General features: G+C 32.3%; 1 protein-coding gene across 1 annotated transcript; it reads right to left on the bottom strand.

The window, feature by feature from the left end:
* Positions 1 to 1777: 1777 nt before the first annotated feature.
* LOC108324094 (dolichyl-diphosphooligosaccharide--protein glycosyltransferase subunit 2) lies at positions 1778 to 9504 on the bottom strand. Its single transcript, XM_017556914.2, has 19 exons — positions 9260 to 9504; positions 8849 to 9041; positions 8615 to 8704; positions 8255 to 8317; positions 7956 to 8025; positions 7494 to 7558; positions 7168 to 7222; positions 6340 to 6467; positions 6136 to 6251; positions 5927 to 5996; positions 5288 to 5392; positions 5075 to 5164; positions 4821 to 4969; positions 4513 to 4624; positions 4351 to 4434; positions 3564 to 3644; positions 3257 to 3481; positions 2365 to 2487; positions 1778 to 2078 (listed from the first exon to the last, which is right to left on the bottom strand). Exons 1-19 carry the CDS (start codon positions 9382 to 9384, stop codon positions 1962 to 1964), a joined length of 2061 nt encoding a protein of 686 aa, XP_017412403.1. The 5' UTR covers positions 9385 to 9504; the 3' UTR covers positions 1778 to 1961.
* Between the last annotated feature and the right edge of the window lie 10866 nt (positions 9505 to 20370).

The following is a 20370-nucleotide window of genomic DNA, read 5'->3' on the forward strand; positions in this document are numbered from 1 at the left end:
TTTTACAAAAAATGTGTTGCTTGAATACAAACAATGAAAGTTTAATGTGAGAGAATAATTCGATTATTTAAAATTTGGTAATTTTAAATCTCACTTAAATAAGATTGGAAACATTTACAATCTTTTGTACTGTTTTTTCTCTCAAATTAATGTCTCTTCTTTTTATATAATTAAAGTCCAAACATCATCAACTCAACATAAATATCTTTAGATTAAAATCTATCATAATTTCTTTTATAATATGTTTTTATAGAATTGATAAGTATCCTGCAAAGATTACAATCACTTCATTAACGTCTTCAATCTCCAAGGGGCTCATTCTCCTTCTAAGTATTCTTCTTCGATAAAATAAAAGATAGTTGTGTCTATAAAAGACATTTCAACGTAGTCAGTCCCTCTCACATTAACAAAATAATAAATGTGTAATTAATCAAAATGTAAATAAAATACTTCAATAATTATGTTATTTATAATATTATTTACCGTGTTAGTGAGCCCTTACCTGGATGAACATGGACTTGGACTTAATGACTCATTTACCTCAATAGAACGAGATTATTTTGATCATATGTAATAAAAATTACACAATAATCACTGGATTGTAAGTATCAGTTTTGGTAGACCGACATATAATCAGTCAGACTCCGACATATAATCAGTCAGACTGCTTAATAGTAGTATACTATGCGAACTAGACATGTTTAAGTATAAATACTTAAGACATATTCAATTATAATCTAGATTGCATTATCTAAAGATAAAACCAATACTGATGTCACCGAAAGATACTCAACCATATATATTGCATCATTGATAAATGCACATAAAAAGTGGACAAATTTATAATTTAATTCATTTCCCTTGTATTATGAATTTATAACATTTAATTTTTGTCTTACATATGAGATTTATTTTTTACATTTTTTTTTGGTCAAACACATTCTAAACTCATCAATAAGAATACAGCTCAGTTATTTTTAAATCAATTTTAATCAAGATTTTTTTTATCAATATTTTATATTTGACATGTATACCCATTCATAAAGTTATTTCTTTTGTCCACATTTATTTTACTATTTTACTCTTTAAATATATTTTTTAAAATTAAAATAATTATTTTACTAATCTTATCCTCTAAATGTCTTTTTTAAACTTTAACTGTTTTTTGAAACTTTATCTTTTTTTTAATTTAATCATTTTTTAATAAAAACAAATTTCTATAAAATAAATAAAAACTATTTATATTAAAATTATAAAAATTATTTATATTTAATTTTATAATTATAATAATAACAATAACAATAATTTTATTATAAAAAAAATGTAAACAGGTACATATGTTTTCAGTGGTTGTATGTTATATTTTGGTAGACCCATAAATTCTTCCGCTGAAATTTGAAATAATTATCTTTTATTGATGTCTATAAAATTAAAGTAGTAATTTTTGCATTTGAAAATAATTAAAATAATTTATCTAAATAATTTATTCAATCAAAAAGATTTGAAAATTTTAGAAATTCTAAACAAAACTACTTTAAATTCAATAGATTTGAACTTCTTAAAAATTATAAAATTTCTAAACGTTAAATAGCATTTTGCAATCTATAGTATGTAAAATGTGATTCTGCTATATGCGGAAGAAGATGTGTTGAGATACATGACGAGGATTATGAACAGTTAAGTCTTCAAAAACCAGCAGCTTACTTTAACATTAAGTGTAGGTAGCATATGTCAAAGTAACTTTTTTTAAACGTCGTTCACCAGGTCAACCCACATATCAAGTCAATTTTTTCTTGTGATATAATTTTGTTCTTTTCTCTTAAAGATACAATTCAGCTCTCTGAATTTTGTCATTAGATAATTCAGCAATGGTCCTACAAAATTGGATTAGTGCCATTCCTTTAAAGGAAAAAACTCATTCTCGTCGTCTCTTTATAAATAGAAATTATTTGTGGTTTAATTCATGCTGATTTCAACTTGGCTGATGTCAAAGCGACATGAGAAAGAATTCTGTGTCCCACAAACATCAGGAAAGCTCCCAAAAGACCAAATGCCTTGAGTGTAGTGAACAGGTCCAGCTGCACATCAACAAAAACTAGATTAACATTTCAGAGGAAAAAGTTGGAACAAACAGATAATATTGCCGTGCCAGGAGAAATGTAATGCAAATTAACCGACTCCCGACGAAAACCATACGAACGAACATCACCAGCTCTACCAGTTAATAAGCATGTTTTCAGGGGAGATAAAACTTTCTGATTAGTAATAAATTCCTTCTACATATACCACCACATAATAGAAGAATCGGACTTCATACTTAATCGGATCATTTAATAATGTTACTTCAGTGTAGAGTGAACGTACCTTCAACCAGAAAAATACATAAAGTAACAAAACCCCAGCAATGCCAACATGGAAAAGGATCCCAAATGTAGCAGGCACTGTTGAACTAGGGAAATTCTTTAGGTTCGCTCCCAATCGCAATAACTGCCAACGATATAAACAGAAATAAAAACCACTGACTACCACAAAGGAAGATAGACGAAATCAAAGGAAATCCAAGCAGCTAGCAACACTGTTATGCAAAATTGAATGCAAGAGTCGAAATAATCATTTACACTTTGTCTCCCAACTTCTATACATACGCAGAAAAATAATCTACCTATCAAATATTGTTGGCATGTGTAGTAGAGCAAGCCTTTAGACTGACGATAACTTGAACGTCAGCAACCGTAAGCATTAGACCAGGCCCCCATAGAGGCCTAACTTCATACACATAATTATGGAAGTCGTGAAAGTTTTAATCAACATTTTCATAAATTACATGATAACATTTTACAACTAAGTGAACACTCTAAATTTGAAATACACTCTCGAATGTTCCAAGCATATGAATACCCATTTCCCTTTGTAAACCATCTCTAGCGAGTCAGGAACACATCTCAATCGGCAAAGCTAACATGAGATAGACCACCTAATGACAATCCATTGTCCACAACTAAGATTATAAGAGAATTATTGCCATCATTCAGTTTATGTAATTTTTTTTCCCAAAAACACAACTTTTCTGCATTCCAGCTTTTGTTACCATCATAAAAGCATATTTATCGTAAAGAAATAACAAGTCTAGATAACCACACAACATTTTCTGTTTCCATTCTATAATTTTTCCCATTCTTATCTCTAATGCCTTTTCTCTTAAATAGAAACAAAACAATTTATGCCACTTTGTAGTGGTAGTTATAATGAGACTTACCCCAACCAAAAAGCCAATGGATGGCAAAAGGATTAAACCCAAGAATATAAGAGAGAGATTCAGGGGTGGTTTCTTTTCAGGAGCCCTAAATATATGTGTAATCTCTTCTTTCGGCCCATATCTTGAGTAAGGGTCAACAGGTGGGGGTGGAGGACGGGCTGCTTTCTCAGGTGCTTTTGGAAGATCTAAATCGAGATGGCCCAGTAGCCGTAAGAAAGAATTCTCCTGAAATATAGCATTTTTATCTCAGATTCATAGTAGACTGGTAGCAGGGGAAATTCAAAATATAGGGACTAGCGCAAGATACCATGACGGCATCACCAACAGTCAACTCAATGTCATATCTGCCTGAGAGATAAAAAAGTTTCTCCACCAAGCCAAGAAAATCCTACAAGCCAAAATATCAATGTAAGAAGAGAGAGAACACCGTTGCAGGAAAATGAGAATCAAATTAACATCACAGCATTCGGCATTTCCTATATAAAAGAACAAAACAAAAAATGATAAGCAATTGTATCCCTGCCATGCTTAAAAGCAGTTGAGGCTGGTCCATAGTTCCAAATTAAAATATAAAAATGTCAATATTGCCTAAGAAGTAATTAAAATGCAATATATTATAACCAGCATGAAACTTTTCCGTTTGACAATAGTTGTCTCTTGATTATAATATTGATGATATACACACCATAAGAAATTAAGTGAATGCAATGGTATAACTGCTATTTATCACACAATGCAAAATATGAGGGGAGAAAACAGCAGGGAGATATTTATCAATGGATCACAAGCCAACAACACGAGAATATAACCCTATCTTCAAGCACAATCTTTAAAGCAATAGATTTGGGGGTCTTTCTCACTTATATGTTGCTCAACTTATTCATTTCTACACAATACAGGTCTCCAACTCATATTTGAACTCAAACGATTTACTAGAAAGCGGGCATTGGGTCTAACTCCACTTTATAGAACCAACTGTAAGATAAAGTTTATACGTATTTATATACTTTATTTTAGTAACAAACTTAACAAGTACTCGAGGAGAGACCTCAAAACCCAGACAATGAAATAATTTGTAACAAGAGATACTTAACAAGAATTATCTCAAACTTCTTGCCAATGTTTCCAACCATGAAGATGTGCTCAACCTTTGTCTCGTGTCTCATCTTGAAAAATGCCTGAAAAACAACAAAAACCTCAATAAATATAGCATTGAAAATACATTCATTTGGAAGATACAAGAGGCAACTGCAAACCTGTTGAGGCTTAAAAACATGACCATGAGGTGTTGTCAATTGGAAAGAAAACTTCAACTTCTGCAAGTGGTTAGCTGAGAGTGAAACTACATCATTTCCAGCCAAATCTAGCCTAGAGAGGTCCAATGAAAGTTAAAAAATAAATCAAATCCATACAAGAGTTACAAGTAAAACTGCAGCATAGATATGGATTCATACACAACAGTTCAGACTTCAAACACATGACAGAATGACAATTGTCAAACATACTAATCAGAAATCTAAAGGATCCTGAATATATTCAAACAGAAGCCAAAATAGAAACATACTTTTTCTGAGTTTGGGCACGCCCAGGATCACTATCCGCAACAGTGATTTCTGCATTGTTGATTTTAATGAACCCAGTGACATATATCGGTACATGAATTTGTCCTCCAGTTGCAAAAACTTTTTCACTGCCAGAATCATGAAGCACAATCTACAAAATCGGGTAAAATATTATAATGATAGGTGGTTACAGATATAAATACCTTGATGTACCTAAAATGAAAAATAAATAACTAAATTAGATAGAAAGGAATACCTCAAAAACAAACATATATGTTCCCACGTCCACGTTCTTAGGGAAAGCATCTAAGACATGAAATCCACTTTCTTGGTCATACTGGAGCTCCTGTGTCACGCAAAGTAGAAGTTACCAGAGATAAGAAAAGGACCCCAGTAAACTAAATGATTGCGCCAGGGAGAAAAATATTTTCAAGCCTCACCCCTCAGAAGCGACTGACTCATCACTCACCTTGCTGTCAATAATAGCTGAATCTTTTGCACCAGTGCTAAAAGCATGGGCAAGCTTAACTGTTAAAGGTGGTGCAGCTGAACCAAGCACTGTATTCACCTTAACCTGATTAATTATGCAATAGAAATTTGTCAGATATAGTCAACAACACTAATGAAAACTGAAAAGTGGAATAGAAATGCTTAAGTATTGCACAATCACTAATTTAATTCTGTAAAGAGACCTCATCAGAAAGTAAAATTGTTTGGATGAGGGAAGCAACTTAAAGCTTGTTAATAATTTTAAAAAAGAAACTACTGAAAATTAATGGCTAATAACAATTATCATATAGAGACAAAGGAAGCCCCAATAAGAACTATGAACTGCTTTGGTAATTTTTTCAGAGGTTAGAATCATTGAAAGCACAGAGAACAATAGGCTTGCACAACAGCTGACACTCAGAAATGGACTACAATCAATAAGCTATTAGGTCACCCTGTATTTTCTACTTTCCTATTTTCAGACAAAAAAGTTAAAAGTCATGATAAGGCATTGGGATTACCCCATCAACTATTCATTATATCCAATCACTAGGAAAAAACTAACTAAAAATTATAATATTAAGAAGAAAAGCAATCTAGACAGTACTTTGTTACATACCTTAAGCTGGCCTTCCTTGGTCAATGCATAAACTGTTTCAGGGAGTGACAATATCAATGGAATGGAAATCCTACACCACCATAAGAAATCTAAGTTACATAGTATAACTGAACATGAGGAGGTCAAGATATCACCAAAGAAAAAATAAAAAGGAAATATATCCATAAAGATGCCATTTAAAATAAGATTGTTCAAATAAAAACACTTGCCTGTTATTCTCTAGAACAGCTAACGACTCAACTTGATTGAAGAAGTCCTTGGCATTTCCTGGGATTCCAATGCCCAAGAAAAATTTTGCCAGACCCAATATTATATCCCCTGGAAGCTGGAAAACGCAAAGCCATTAACATAAGCAATAAATTCCAGAAACAGATTGAAAAAAATTACAAGCAATTTCCTTACACTCTACATACATTTATTTCTCCAGAAGTTACAGCAGCAAATGAAGTAAACCCTCTAACAACTGAAGAAGTTGCAGAAAGAGAACCCCGTTGCTCTTCTCCACCAACAAATTTATCATCAAAATAAAAGGTTCCATCATCTGAAAAATGACAATAGGTTCATCTAAGTCTAAAATGATGAAGTATAATGAATAAGGAGTGGTGGGTTGATGCAAGTGCAATACCCATAAAAGAAGACTGGATAAAAAAGATAAGCTTCGAGCAAATTATATCATTTGATGGAAAATACCACTCTGCATAACAGAAATGCACTGAAGGAAACATGCAACAACAACGCAACCCTACATATATATGTAGAATTTGATTGTCACAAGAAACAGGTCATCAAGGTTCAAGCATTTTGAAGAGATGCGTCTACTCTCTTCAGGTTACTTATTTTACAAATGTAGGATACTGAATTTATTGAAGATACCACGACCTCATTACAAGCCAGTGACAGAAATGGATAACTCAACAAAAACCCTCAATTCTAGAAGTCTCTTCTAGGAAAGCCTACATCCATAGTGCTTGCAAGATTATGATACATCAGCTCTTAAGCAGGTAATTGCAACTTGACTAATAGCTAAGCCCCAAAAAGACCAAAAAATAAACAAAATGTGAAAAACAATGAAAGCCCTAACATAAGGATAAATTTAGAAACTACCACGTACATAAGAACAAATTCTATAAATTGAGACCAAGGCTGTCATGAATTGCTAACTCATGCCAGGGAATTCTATATTTAAAAATAAACATCAACAGAAATCAATTTAAATGAAGCAAAAGCAAAGTTACACATACCATATTTCTCAATGACATCAAAAAGCTTTATTATGTCATTTTTCACTATATTGACCTGCCAATACGGAGCTAATATAAGAAATTGATAGAAGGGTCAAAACAAATTATGTTTGCAAAAGGCAGCAAAAACTAGAAAAGAACAAATAAAGGCCACAACAGATGACCACCTAAATGCAGGCACAACACTAGCAAGTTTAACTTCAGTTTCGTGCTATGGCCCTTGACATTTTAACTACCTATAATGCAAATAACGTTGTATGCATGAATTTCGAGACAATGTATGAAACCTATTACAAGCATAACGATATAATGATCCATAACTTTACCTTAGATTGATCAATTTCAGAAGATGCTAGTGAGATCACTCCGGCAAGAGCTTCAATTGCCAATCCTGTGAAATATATTACGAGATAAACTGTTAATATGGATAAACTATATGATAAACTACATCAATATTCCCAAGGATCTAGCTTCAGCAAAGAAAATATTGGACATAACATAATGGCATATAAGGGATTAATCAAGTATCGGTACTGTTGCGTTTAGGGGAAGCTTAAAGACACAGTTGTTAAATGGAGAAGTAAGTATTTTAATTAGAATCTACAGAATGGTCTTCCACTGTGCAAAACCGCTACTAGTTCCAAGGCTGAGTGTAAATGAGTGCAACTCCCTAAATACTATTTCCTGTAATACTAAATGTAGTTTAACATGTCATACATGAATTCATTCAAATATGATACATGAACTGCACACAATTCTAACAAAGACATTTCACTGCAAATTATTACCAGCAGTATAGGTACTAGACTCTGGATTATCAGAACTATAGCGCCATCTTCCATCACTTTGACTTAGAGCCTGCCCACAATGAAAGACAAAACAAATGTGCAAATCACATTTGAATTGTTGCAACATTATTAATTGATGTAGCATACAGGTGAAACTAATATGTAGGGTGATGATCTCATATGGAAGCCCCTATCATCTCCTATCATCCATATCAGATGAGGCCAAATTAGTATTTGCCATAAAACAAATCTAGTGCTCATCTTATCTTATTTAACAGAAAAAACACAGAAACACAAACCTTGATTGATTGAAAAACCCTGTCAACATCGGCAAGATACGCATCAACATTAGAGTCCTGATCCTGTGTACAAAGAAGGGGCATACAAAAGCAGATAAGGATCATCACGCAATATACTATAACGTTTGCAATCCACAAATCACAGTTTAATTGTTTTAAAACAAAATATCACATCCACTTCTTAAAACATAACATGAGATAAAAAGATTAGGCGTATTCAAACTCCATAAGAAAGGATGAATAAGAAATAAACTTCATTAACGCATCAATACTCCCTAAGGACCCAAAGAAAAAAAAGAAAAAAAAAACTGTAAAATAGACCTCAGAGATCACAATGTAAAGTAGCAGGCAGAAAATTACCTTTATAAGAACCAAGCCTCCAATTGAGTAGTATATGTCAAGCAAAGTACTCGGGTCATGAACAGTAGCTTTAAGTCTTGAAGCAATATCCTATTCAAAATATTAAAAATAAAAACAAAACTGGAGTCAATTTCCAGCACACCAACAAAAAGTTCACAAGCGGTGACATTAAAACAGCAACCAAATCATGATGATGACAACGAATGCCCAAGCAAGCAGAAATAGAAAAAGCACCTTTAAAGCGTTGCTATTAACATCGCATTTTAAAATGTTGTTAACTTTCAAGGCATAGAACAAATCCTTGAGAGAGGAAGCCGAGTCTAGATTTTCCAACACTTTCTGACACGCGTCCCCGCTCAAGTGAGTCTTCTTCTCTTCTAATCCAAGAATCTCAAACACTCTAAGCGCCTCGTACGCGTCTTCTAAGCTGGTAATAGATCAAAGAAGGACAAAAATGGTTGGGTTCAATAGCGTAGAACGTTTAAAAATCTCAAAAAAGCAACACAATTCTAATGATCCATTCGCGTCCACCGATCACAACGAAACGCAACGGTTTCAATTTATTTTAGAAAATTAAACGGATTTGACGAAATCGGCGAAGAACAACGCAATGCGAGCGAGTTTAATTAGGGCTTATGGTTTGACCTGGCGGGAGAGGTAGCGAAGAGATTGATGGCAGCGGATCGGTGAGAGTGAGAGATGGAAGTGGAGAAAGGGAGAGAAAGAAGCAAAAGAAATGCTGATGCCACTAGTGTCACTTGTGTGGCCATGCCTGGAACAGCAATGGATCGGAACAAGAGAGAGTGGCCACAGTGCAACGGGGAGGGGAAGACTTTCCCTCTAATGGTTATGGAACGGCTTATATAACATTGTGAATGGCTCACTGGACATTGTCTAATTTGTTTTCGCAGATTAAATTTACAGTTATTAGGTTTAAAACTTTCATTTCCTCATCAATTTCATCGCAACATACTCAAATAATAAAGTGGTAATTTTTCGTATTATGTTTTAGTACATTTTATTTACTACTCCCTTTGTCCAAAAACTTAATTATATTTTCAGTTTTGATAAAATATCTTTTTTCTGTCACTATTTTTCTTAAATAAATTATATTGATATTAATATTTTTATATTTACACAAAAGTAATGTGTATTAAATTGTTTTAATAAATGGCATATTTATTGTTATTTAAAGTATGTTAAAAAATTTAAAATATTAGATATAGGAACGTAACTTAACCGTGCATGCTACATTTCTCCTCTCTAACACAAACTGTACTTACAATACTAAATATATTCTCCAGAGTTATTGACAAAGTCCTATTATTCACAACTTTTACTCAGGTTAGTGTTGTAACTTAGGGTTGAATTAATGTTAAAAATAAATTAAAATATGATTAAAATAATATTTGTAAAAGTATTTTATTAATCATGAGTCTTTATCTAAATGAAGCTCGTAATTATTTTCTATAGATTTAATAGCCTGTTTATTTGTGGCAACATGCAATCATTTTGGCTAAATTACCTGATGTCACCACACATTTATCCTTTTGCATTTATGGAGAAAACTTTATTCTAGATCAATATTCACATTAACATTAAGCCACTTTATTTGTAGCAACATGTAATCATTTTGGCTAAATTACCTAGTATCACCCCATACTTATCCTTTTGTATTTATGGACAAAACTTAATAATTTCAAAACTTTATTCTGGATCAATATTCACATTAACATTAAACCAGGAAAAGAACTTCACTGAAAATTAATCAACTTTCTAAAGTTGTCATGAATCATGCGAATGAAAAAACTCAATTTTAAACATATGAATTAATTTTTTGAATTTACTAAGAAATCAAGTATGAAAGAGATCGCTTAAGTTAAAATGTATATTCACTCTCCAACGTTCTCTTAAGTGTTTAGGCTTGTGTTTGTCTCAAAATACTCATGTATGTGAATACTATCATAACTTAACAAAATTCTAATATTCACATACTTTTAGAAAATATGCATTCAAAGATTATGAGGACTTTTCAAAGATTGTAAAGTAGTCAAGGAAAAGGTAGAAAAAATTTAGGATATACAGACTTAAAATTTTTTGAAAAAAAGAATTATAGAGCAAAGATTTTAGAAAACAAATATATTATTTTCTTTGTTCACTTTTTGAGAAAACAATTATCCTTCTTTTTCTCCATTTTGTTTCTCACCTTTACCTTCTCTTATCTTTTTTTTTTCTTTCAGCTTTTTTTTATGAAACTTTTTTCTTCCTTTTGTCATTTTTATTATTTTGTGGGTGAGGTATTTATCCACACACTTTATTCACCACTCATTCCTAACACAATCCATTAACTCATTCTTTCATCCTAAGATAAGGTATAATATGGTCTTTTTCTTTTCAAGGTTTTGCAATGGGCTTTAAGAAAAAGAAGTTAAAGGCTCAAGGGTGCTTCACCCTACACCTCCAAGAACTTCATCATGCACCTCCAAATATTTTCAGAATGACAAAATTACCTCTATACTGTATTAATATTTAATAACTTAAATGATTAAAGATTTTTTGGGTGTCAGTTATTATTCAGGAGATATTTTCCTTCACGCGTATCTCTACACATTTTGAAACATCTCGCATCTCACTTTCTCTCTTGCTGTCTTTTGTTCTTCCCTCTCCTTGGTTGCACGCAACACACTCCAGCCACACACAGAAGGGATCTTTGAGGGTTTAGGAACTCCCGAAGCAGCCTGTGCAACAGAAAAGGAAGATCTTGCACTCTCTACAATCACCATTCGAAATCAATTCCATAAAAATGTACAATGAAAGGGAAGAAAGAAGATGGGCACCTGAAAAAAAAAAAAAGAGGGTTGGCTGTAACATCCCATCTTTAATAGTAAAATACTACTAAAATGAATATTACATATATGATAAACTAACTAATATAAGAAATAAACCTACGAAAGACAATATCTACACTTGTAGATTCGTCCGACTTCTTTACTGAATTCCCTCGATCACCTATCGCTGAAGTAACTAAAACAAATGTCTCCCTAAGCTCACACCAATCAGGTGATCATCACAAAAGAGAAAACATAAAGGACAGACAACAAAAAAGCAAAGGTAAGCTAGTTTAAACAAAGATTAATCATATACTCATTTACTAAGTTTCATACAAGCATACTTATTCATTCACACCACACAACTCTTCATACATAACACCACACTGACTTTGACCGTCCGGACTTAGAATGATTGCCGAGCTATGACGGGTCATGCACTCGTGGTGGCCTCTACTGCTTTGCAAAGCCATTGCCAATGAGTTTTATCCTAACACACTCACGAGGTTAGTCTGTTCCGGGGCCTTGAGGCATACTAGAAGCCCCCAAGACTAAGACCTCCTGCTACTCCTCACGACATGGTTCAATCCTCTCTACTTGAGAATGAAAGACCATTGGAGTTTCAGAATAACCCCCAAGATTGAGCTCCCTGCAAATCATTCTAAACTTACACAGGGCACCACCATAAAACCTCTCCGTGAGGATCATGGAATTACGTCCATTAACCATACTTTAAAACCACATACTTTCATTCGCTTTAAATCACCATTCATACCTTTGAATCACATACTTTTATGTGTAGCTAACATCCATGTTTATCCTCTTTTATATAATACAAAAGACTTTCAAACATACTTCACAAACCAAACAACACCCAACATAGTACACCACAAGATGATAGAAAAAGATAGTAAACTAAACTCAACTTTCGCACAACGCACCGCATTCGCATAGCGAGACCAGAAGTTTCTCGCTAGCGAGACCAGAAGTTTCTCGCACAGCGACACAACTTGTTGTGCGAATTAACTCGCAGAGGTACCAGACCTCAAACCCCTCGCATGGCGCACCCAAGTCGCTATGCGAATGCTCAAACAGAAACCAACCTTCCCAACCACTCGTTATGCGCCCCTTTCACTATTCAGATAAAATTAGAAATAACTCCAGACCCCTACCAGTCGCATAGCGTCCCGAATCGCTATGCAGATCATCAAACAGAGAGAAACCTTCTCAAACCATTCGCATAGCGAGCCCATTCGCTGTGTGAATGCCCTGGCAGAGAGCAACTCACCAAGGTGACTCGCTATGCGAATCCATTCACATAGCGAGTCTGCATAATCTGCAGAAATATGCAACTCAACCAGCCATTACCAATTCCAACCATTATTCCCAACTTCTAACACCCTTGGATTGTTGTATATACCTAATTAGACCTAAATAAGTGATTCTAAACCTTCATAACCTCAACCTGAAGAAATTATGAACCGATTTCTACTCTAAAACATCAAAATCATCAACTTAGGGACCCAATTTCTAATCTACCACTTCGAACCTATTTTTGACCATTTTAATGACTCAAGCAAGTCACATATAACTTACCTAAATTGTCCCAACAGACCATATAAGCACTTGACCTCTAATTCTCAATTTCACTACCTCACTTCCATTAAAATAACCCAAAACACTACCCAATTCACTTAACATACTATAAAGACTATAATAGCATATTGCACTCATCTATCATACTCAATTACAGTATACTCCACATCCAGAATCAGTTCACATCATTCCAGAATTCCACAGTTACATTCCAGTACATATTAGTTCATCTACTAAAACCAAAGATAATTGTGACTCAAACAGCACAATAACATATATTTCAACATACATATGACATACAACTAATTTAAAGAAAGTATATAGCTTCCCTTACCTTGACTCCACAGCTCACGCCCGCAAAACGCTCCGCAGATTACTTGTGGTACAAGGAACTCTCAAAAAACCTACAATTTACCGATTAACAGTTGGAACCCAACCTTAGAATCACTAGAAATTTAGGAATTCAAGAAGATGAACACCCGATTCATGCAAGAGTAGAAACATCTACAAAAGTTAAGAACCCTAAAGGCCAAGAAAGAGGGGTTTTCACTTACTTGACCAAATCCAGAAATTGATCGGTGGAAGAGATAGCTCTTGACGCCAGGATCGTCTAGGCACCTCCTGATCGTCAAACCGACACCCCAAATGAGAGAAGATCTAGAGAGAAGGCAGAGAACTCTAGGTGAATAAGGTTCTAGAGAGATAGAGGTGTTTTAGATAGTGAACCGAACTTTAGAAAGTTCTATTTATATCATAAGATTATTTTAAAATAAAATGCTTGTCTCACTATTTTAATACACCTATCTACTCTAATACTCTATTTTCTAGGTCCTTACATTGGCCACCGAAGACATAGTTATAAGCATGAATTTTTGAGAGAATCTGAGCAACTTTAGGATCATGACGCATGCTAAGAGAGTGTTCGATGGAGATTAAGAGAGTGATGGTTCGACGACAGAGAGGGCATTTGCAAGAGCTTGTTCCTGATGTGTGCTGCCACACGAGCATGATGCAATTTGTTGCAAAATGACAAGGTTGCGAATTGATGGATGAAATATTGAAGGGTGAAAAGAGAAAGCGAAGGAAAGAGTTTTGATACCACAAAACTAGTGAAAGCAATTGGCTTAACAAGGAATGTGAAAGTTAGCATGACAAATTGAACATAGATCGTTGGGAGGAGGACCAAACTCCATTTCCACTCCTTCATTCGTTGTGTTTCTCACGTTCCACATCTTCTTCTGTTCTTACTTTTGCTTCCCAAATACATCTATCACAACAAATATATACTTAGCACACAACATAAATGTATCGGATCTCCATATCCAATCCCTCATCTATCGAATATGGACATCTGATACCTCCCTTCTCAAATTTTCATATCCGATAGCATCTTCACAATTTTATTGTTTCTAAAATATTTATATTAAACCTAAAAAATTCATAAAAATTCATACATAAATTTAAATATAATTATAAACTAATAAAATAATTAAAATAAGTAATATAATCAAACATTTTAAAACCAAATCAGATATGTATATCCAATTGTTCTTTTATCGGATATCAACATCTGATAACCTCTCTATCGGATTTTCATATCTGATACACACATCTTCAGAATTTTATTTTTTCTAAAATATTTTTATTAAATCTAATAAATTCATACAAATTATTTTTTAACATTTAAAAATTTTGTAATTTAATTATAAACTCATACAAATTGATACATAAATTTAAAAATAATTATAAACAAATAAAATAATTAAATAACTAATATAATTAAATTTTATATAACATATCAAACATGAATCGGATATGGACATCCGAAAATCAAAACATTGGATATCCACATCCGATATAAGTAGAATCAGATTTTCATATCCGATATGCACATGTTAAGTTTTTTTTATTCTAAAATAATTTTATTAATTTTAATAAATTCATAAAAATTAATTTATAATAATTAAAAATTATATAATTACATCATAAACTCATACAAATTCATACATAAATTTAAAAAAAATTAAGGAAGACAAGAGATTATCACAACTGCAATTCAAATAGGGTCGCAATGGGATTTAGGATTTCATTTTAATACATGAGAAATGGGGTGCATGGTGCATATTTCGTGATAGGGAGAAAATGGGGTGTAGTCAATGCTTGACACAAAAATTGTCAACAAACATAAAATTAATAAATAAACAACTTATTAATTAGGTATATTTTAGAAAATTGGAGGTGAAAGATAAAGTGCTTGGAGGTGCAGGGTGAAACACCCAAGGCTCAAAAAGGTGGGTTGATTTGACCAAGTAATTTAAGTTGTGAAACAAAAGAATAAAACATGAGTAAGTCACTAAAAAAAAGAAATGACACATGGTGGTCCATCCATCATAATTAGGCTTACAACTCACAAGGTTAAAAATTCTTTCACAAAAGATTCAACTATGTAATTCTCAAATTAACTCAATCAATAATTTGTAATTATGAATCAATTAGGCTAACTTCTAATCAATTCAACAATCCATTCAACATAAAACATGATTACTATTTCAAGATTATGATAGCTTCAGTAACTAAATCAAATCCTAAAATCCAATGTCAATATGTTTTATTGAAAACAATAAAATATTTTTGGGTGAATTTCTTATGAGATATATTGTGTAAAAGTTACACCAAGTGGAAAGTTAATACTTTCACAATTTTTTTAAAAAGAAATCACAATTTTTTATGGAAATAAAACAAAAATTGAAAAACAAAAAACAAAAAGATAAAAAAAATCATAATTACTATTTGTCTCTCCCACACTTATTTAAAAAATTGTCTTTTACATACTTATTTTGGGGAGGAGAATGAAAATTTGTGACATTTGACTCAATCTAGCGAGCCATATGTCAAAATTTATTTTCTTTAATTTTATAAAGTATAAGTCACCTCGTACAATTCTATTAATTTTAAAATATTTATTTTTAATAAAAATAAATATTTTTAAAATTTTAATAATTTTTTTATTTAAGCTAAAAAAATAAGCATGCATGCAATTAAATTTTTTTTTTCAACAATGATATCAAATGAATATAAATCTAACTTGTTTTTCTATTTCAACAACCTTTCTTTATGTTTCGTAGCCAAGTCAACAAATATCACCACTAAATATTTATTTTCATTGTTCACATCAACAAACTTAATGTGCGGAGCATGTGACTTCAACTCAATTTTCGCATCATTAGATGCATTAGGGTGGTAAATAGGATCATCAATAATCCTCATAATCTTATCTTATGAGAAAAAGTATACATCTGAAGTAGTTGAGTTTGTTGCTTCATCATTAACAAGTTCAACAACACCTTTAGTAAACTTTTTATCTCCATCAGTAGACATATTAGCGTGACGTAATTTTATAGTTGTTTGTTGATTTAATCTTTTAGAAAAATTAACTTCTATTCTGTCCAATTTTTTATTCAATTTCTTAATCAATTTCTTCAATTTAATATTTTGCTCAACCCATATCTCGAAAAGAATTTCTAACTTGGGATCATTTAGTTGACGTATAGTCAACTTACTTATGTTAGGTGTAGTAGTAGATGTGACAAATTGTTATTGATAACCATATGAATCAGGTGGTTGTTGTGGATAGTAATCATAATTCATTTGAAAATTATATTGTTGATTATTTTTATATGAAAAATTATTTTGCATTTTTGAAAGAGGTTTTCTAAAACGAAATAAGTTAAAAGTTTGGCGAGTAAACTTCTAGGAAAGAAATATGTGTCTCAATAGATAACTTAAGTACCTTATTTTTCCTTAGCCAAGAAAGTGTTCCTGAACTAGTTTCACAAATTTCTCATCAAAATTACTTAAACAAAAATTTTGATAAAAACACCAAATTTTTTTTTACTAAACTAAAAAAATAAATTAAAATAAATGATAGAGGAAAAAATACAGAAAAATAAAATATTAGTGATAAACAAAAATAAAATAAAATAAGAACCAAAATGATAAAAACTCTAATTGTGTTCCTTGACAACGACGCCAAATTTGATAATGTTGTTGTTGACGTGATCAAATTAATACTACTAAACTATGACAACTTCAGTATTGCTAAGATAGTAGACAACAAAATAGAAATGGTAAATTCAACCCTAAGACGTCTCTCAACAAACACAGAATTGATTGTTAAGAAATTAGTTTTTATACAAACTATAGAAAAGGGTTAGTAAAACAAAAACAATAAAGAAGATAAAGATCAATAAAAAGATTAAAGAATAAAATTGTATGTGTATGTGTATTTTACCAACTTTTTCTCCTTTGTTCGTGGGCTTCTAATGACCCAACAACAAGTCTTTCGATTCTTCAATGACACACACGATACTTTCGAAATCTTTTGTAAGGGATCTCAAAATTTTTCCCACAACCTGGCTTGATGGCATTTGTTCTCCATTCCTTCCGAGTTGGTTGGCCACCTTCTCCACCCGAGTTACGTACTCGGTTATATGCTCTTTGGACTTCATCTTCAAGTGTTCAAACTCTCATCTGAGAGCTTGTATTTAGACTTGTCTAACACGTTTATCACTTTTATACGCAACCTCCAATATCTCCCATGCTTCCTTTGCTGATTTGGCATTTGCTATTTTTTCGAATCCCGACTCATTTACTGCATTATATATAAAATACAATGCTAAACCATCTCTTGCACGAGTTTTCTTTAACGATGTCATCTGTGCCACCGTCTGATGTTCATTCTCATAAGGTTCAACGTACCCGTCTTCCACCATATCCCAAACGTCTTGGGATCTCAATAACGCCTTCATCTGTAGGCACCAATTATCATAATTGATTTTTCTCGTCAATTGTGGCACACTCATACCATTGACAACCTTTGTCATCTCTTTCCAAAAAAAAATCAAGCACTCACTTTTTCTCTCACGGTGTTTGACTCTTCCCCCTCTCTCTCTCTCTCTTTCTCTCTCTCACGATACTCAGAGCATAAAGCTCTGATACCACTGTTAAGAAAATCTCACGTTACACACACTCAGGTATTTTCCGAGTCTTATTATTCATTGATAATTGAAGGCTTTAAATAGTCGTGACACTTACAATGTTACGGGTATAAAAATAAAATATCAACTATCTTAAAAATAAAATATGCTTAATCTATCATAAAATAATATTATACCTAGATAAATCAAAAATCATAACTATGTACCCCTATTTTATCTCCATCAAATCAAACTAAATATTACTAGACCCAAAAACTAATAAAATAAGATTTAAACAAAATTATTAATAAAACCCTAAAGTTTAAGTTTATTCCAATAAGAACACGAAAGAAGAGAGATGACAGAATTTGAACCCTCAAAGAGTTCCTAAGCTCCCCTAATGTGTTTCTCTAAGTCTATTTGTATAAAAATTGTATTGGATTTTGTTGCAAAATTTTTTGTAATATTATTTATGATAATGTAATCTCTTTCAACTATCTTTTATATAATTCAATATTTTCAAAATATTTTTAATTGTTGTGAGATCTAAAAATATTTGAAAAGATTAGTGAAATCATAAAAAAAAAATCAGGTATTCATTTTAAAAATAACTGCCAAATACATTAACTAAAAAATATGCTAATATTCCACGAAGAAATAAATTACAAAAATTATTCTACTGATAAGTAAATATTATCCAAGCCACATGACAATTTTAAAAATTAAAGCAGAAGTTTTTAGTTTAAGAATTTGGGAAGATTCAACATTTAAATCCCTCAGTCTTCAACATCAAATTCTTCATTGTTAGATGCTTCAGAGTCTTGATTCTCAACGCCAACAATACTTAAATCAATGGAACAAAACCAAACACATAACCCAAACCAACCCCCCTTAATAATAATTATTCCAAAACAAATGTTGAGAAAGTTGACGAAAAATTTGTCAGTATCTAGCGGCATATTGTAAAATGTAATTAAACTCCGACCTCATCTAATCTAACTAACTAATCACAATACACCACAAAAAATTAATGTAATCACCCCACCCTCATAATACAACCAATTTTCAACCTTAACACGTAAAACATGCTTAAGTGTAGTAGTTTCCCTTTTAGTTTTTTCTTTTCAATGTAATACTGAGATGACCCAAAAGAAAAGTAGCAAAAATAAGTCTAAACGAGCAATAAAATGAAGGCCACTAAGGTATCTTACAGGGCCGAGGAAGTAACTTGTAACTTATAGTCGAGCTTTTACTTCCTGCACCCTCAATTTTTTGGGCATCCCTCAAACTTCGGAAATGACTATTTTGCCCTCCAAAAAAGTGATTCATATTTTATATTTTGGAAGCTTTTCGGAACAAGTTTTTTGAATTTTTTGGAATGAAATTTTCCCAAAAACTTTCTAGAACTTATAAGAGTGTTTCTCGTTGTACCACTCCACATTTCTCCCTATACTCTCACGTTCCGAAATAACTATTTATTGAAATATTTTCTTAAACTTTAACGAATTTCAAAATTGATTAAAAACTTGGAAATTTTTTCAATAGATTTCAAAATTTGTTGAAAAAAAAATATATAAGATTTTTTGAAATGAAAAATATAATTTTAAAATTTTAAAAAAAATGTGAGGATATAAAGAGAAATGTGGAGTAGTGTGCGAAGAAACACTCAACTCATATACTACCTTCGAGAATAAGTCTTTCAGAATATCCATGCATCAAATATATTCCAAAAATTCCTTTTCGAACCTCATGAAACGCATTATGAAATTCGAAACAAGGTTTTTCTACAATCACTCTTTTTCTTGAGCAGCGTTCTTCTTCTCCAATTCTTCCTCTGCCAACAGCAATGCAGCGATGACAGTGGTAAAAGCGGTGAAAGTGGTGGTATAGTGCAATGCAACAGTCAAAGGTGTTTGAGTACTTTCCTAGTACCGTGGGATGCAATTACTAACTGTGGGGTGGCCGAAGAAGCAATAGGCTTATATATATAGATACATAAACCTGACATGCAACATTCCTTAATAATATTTTACTTGTAGCTTACAACTTCTCGGAATCATGACATTACAAATCATAAATCTGCAAGAATATAAACCTCAATTTTTCTCTGTAAAAACTTTATGCTTCCTCTTAATTTGAAAGGGATCACCGAAACCCAAATAAAGATCACGAAGTTTTCGTATAAAACAAAATTCACAATTTTTCTTAGGCGAGCGATTAAACGCGTACAGAATATTCAAATGCAAATACTACGAGACCTAGCCCATTATTCAGTTTTGCCTTATGAAAAATTCAACTTCGGCGCACTGTTTGAGATGTGAAATCCTTTCCACAAGAGGACTAAGAGACAACCAAA

This window comes from Vigna angularis, chromosome 3, assembly GCF_016808095.1.
Source record: "Vigna angularis cultivar LongXiaoDou No.4 chromosome 3, ASM1680809v1, whole genome shotgun sequence".
Lineage (NCBI taxonomy): Eukaryota > Viridiplantae > Streptophyta > Magnoliopsida > Fabales > Fabaceae > Vigna > Vigna angularis.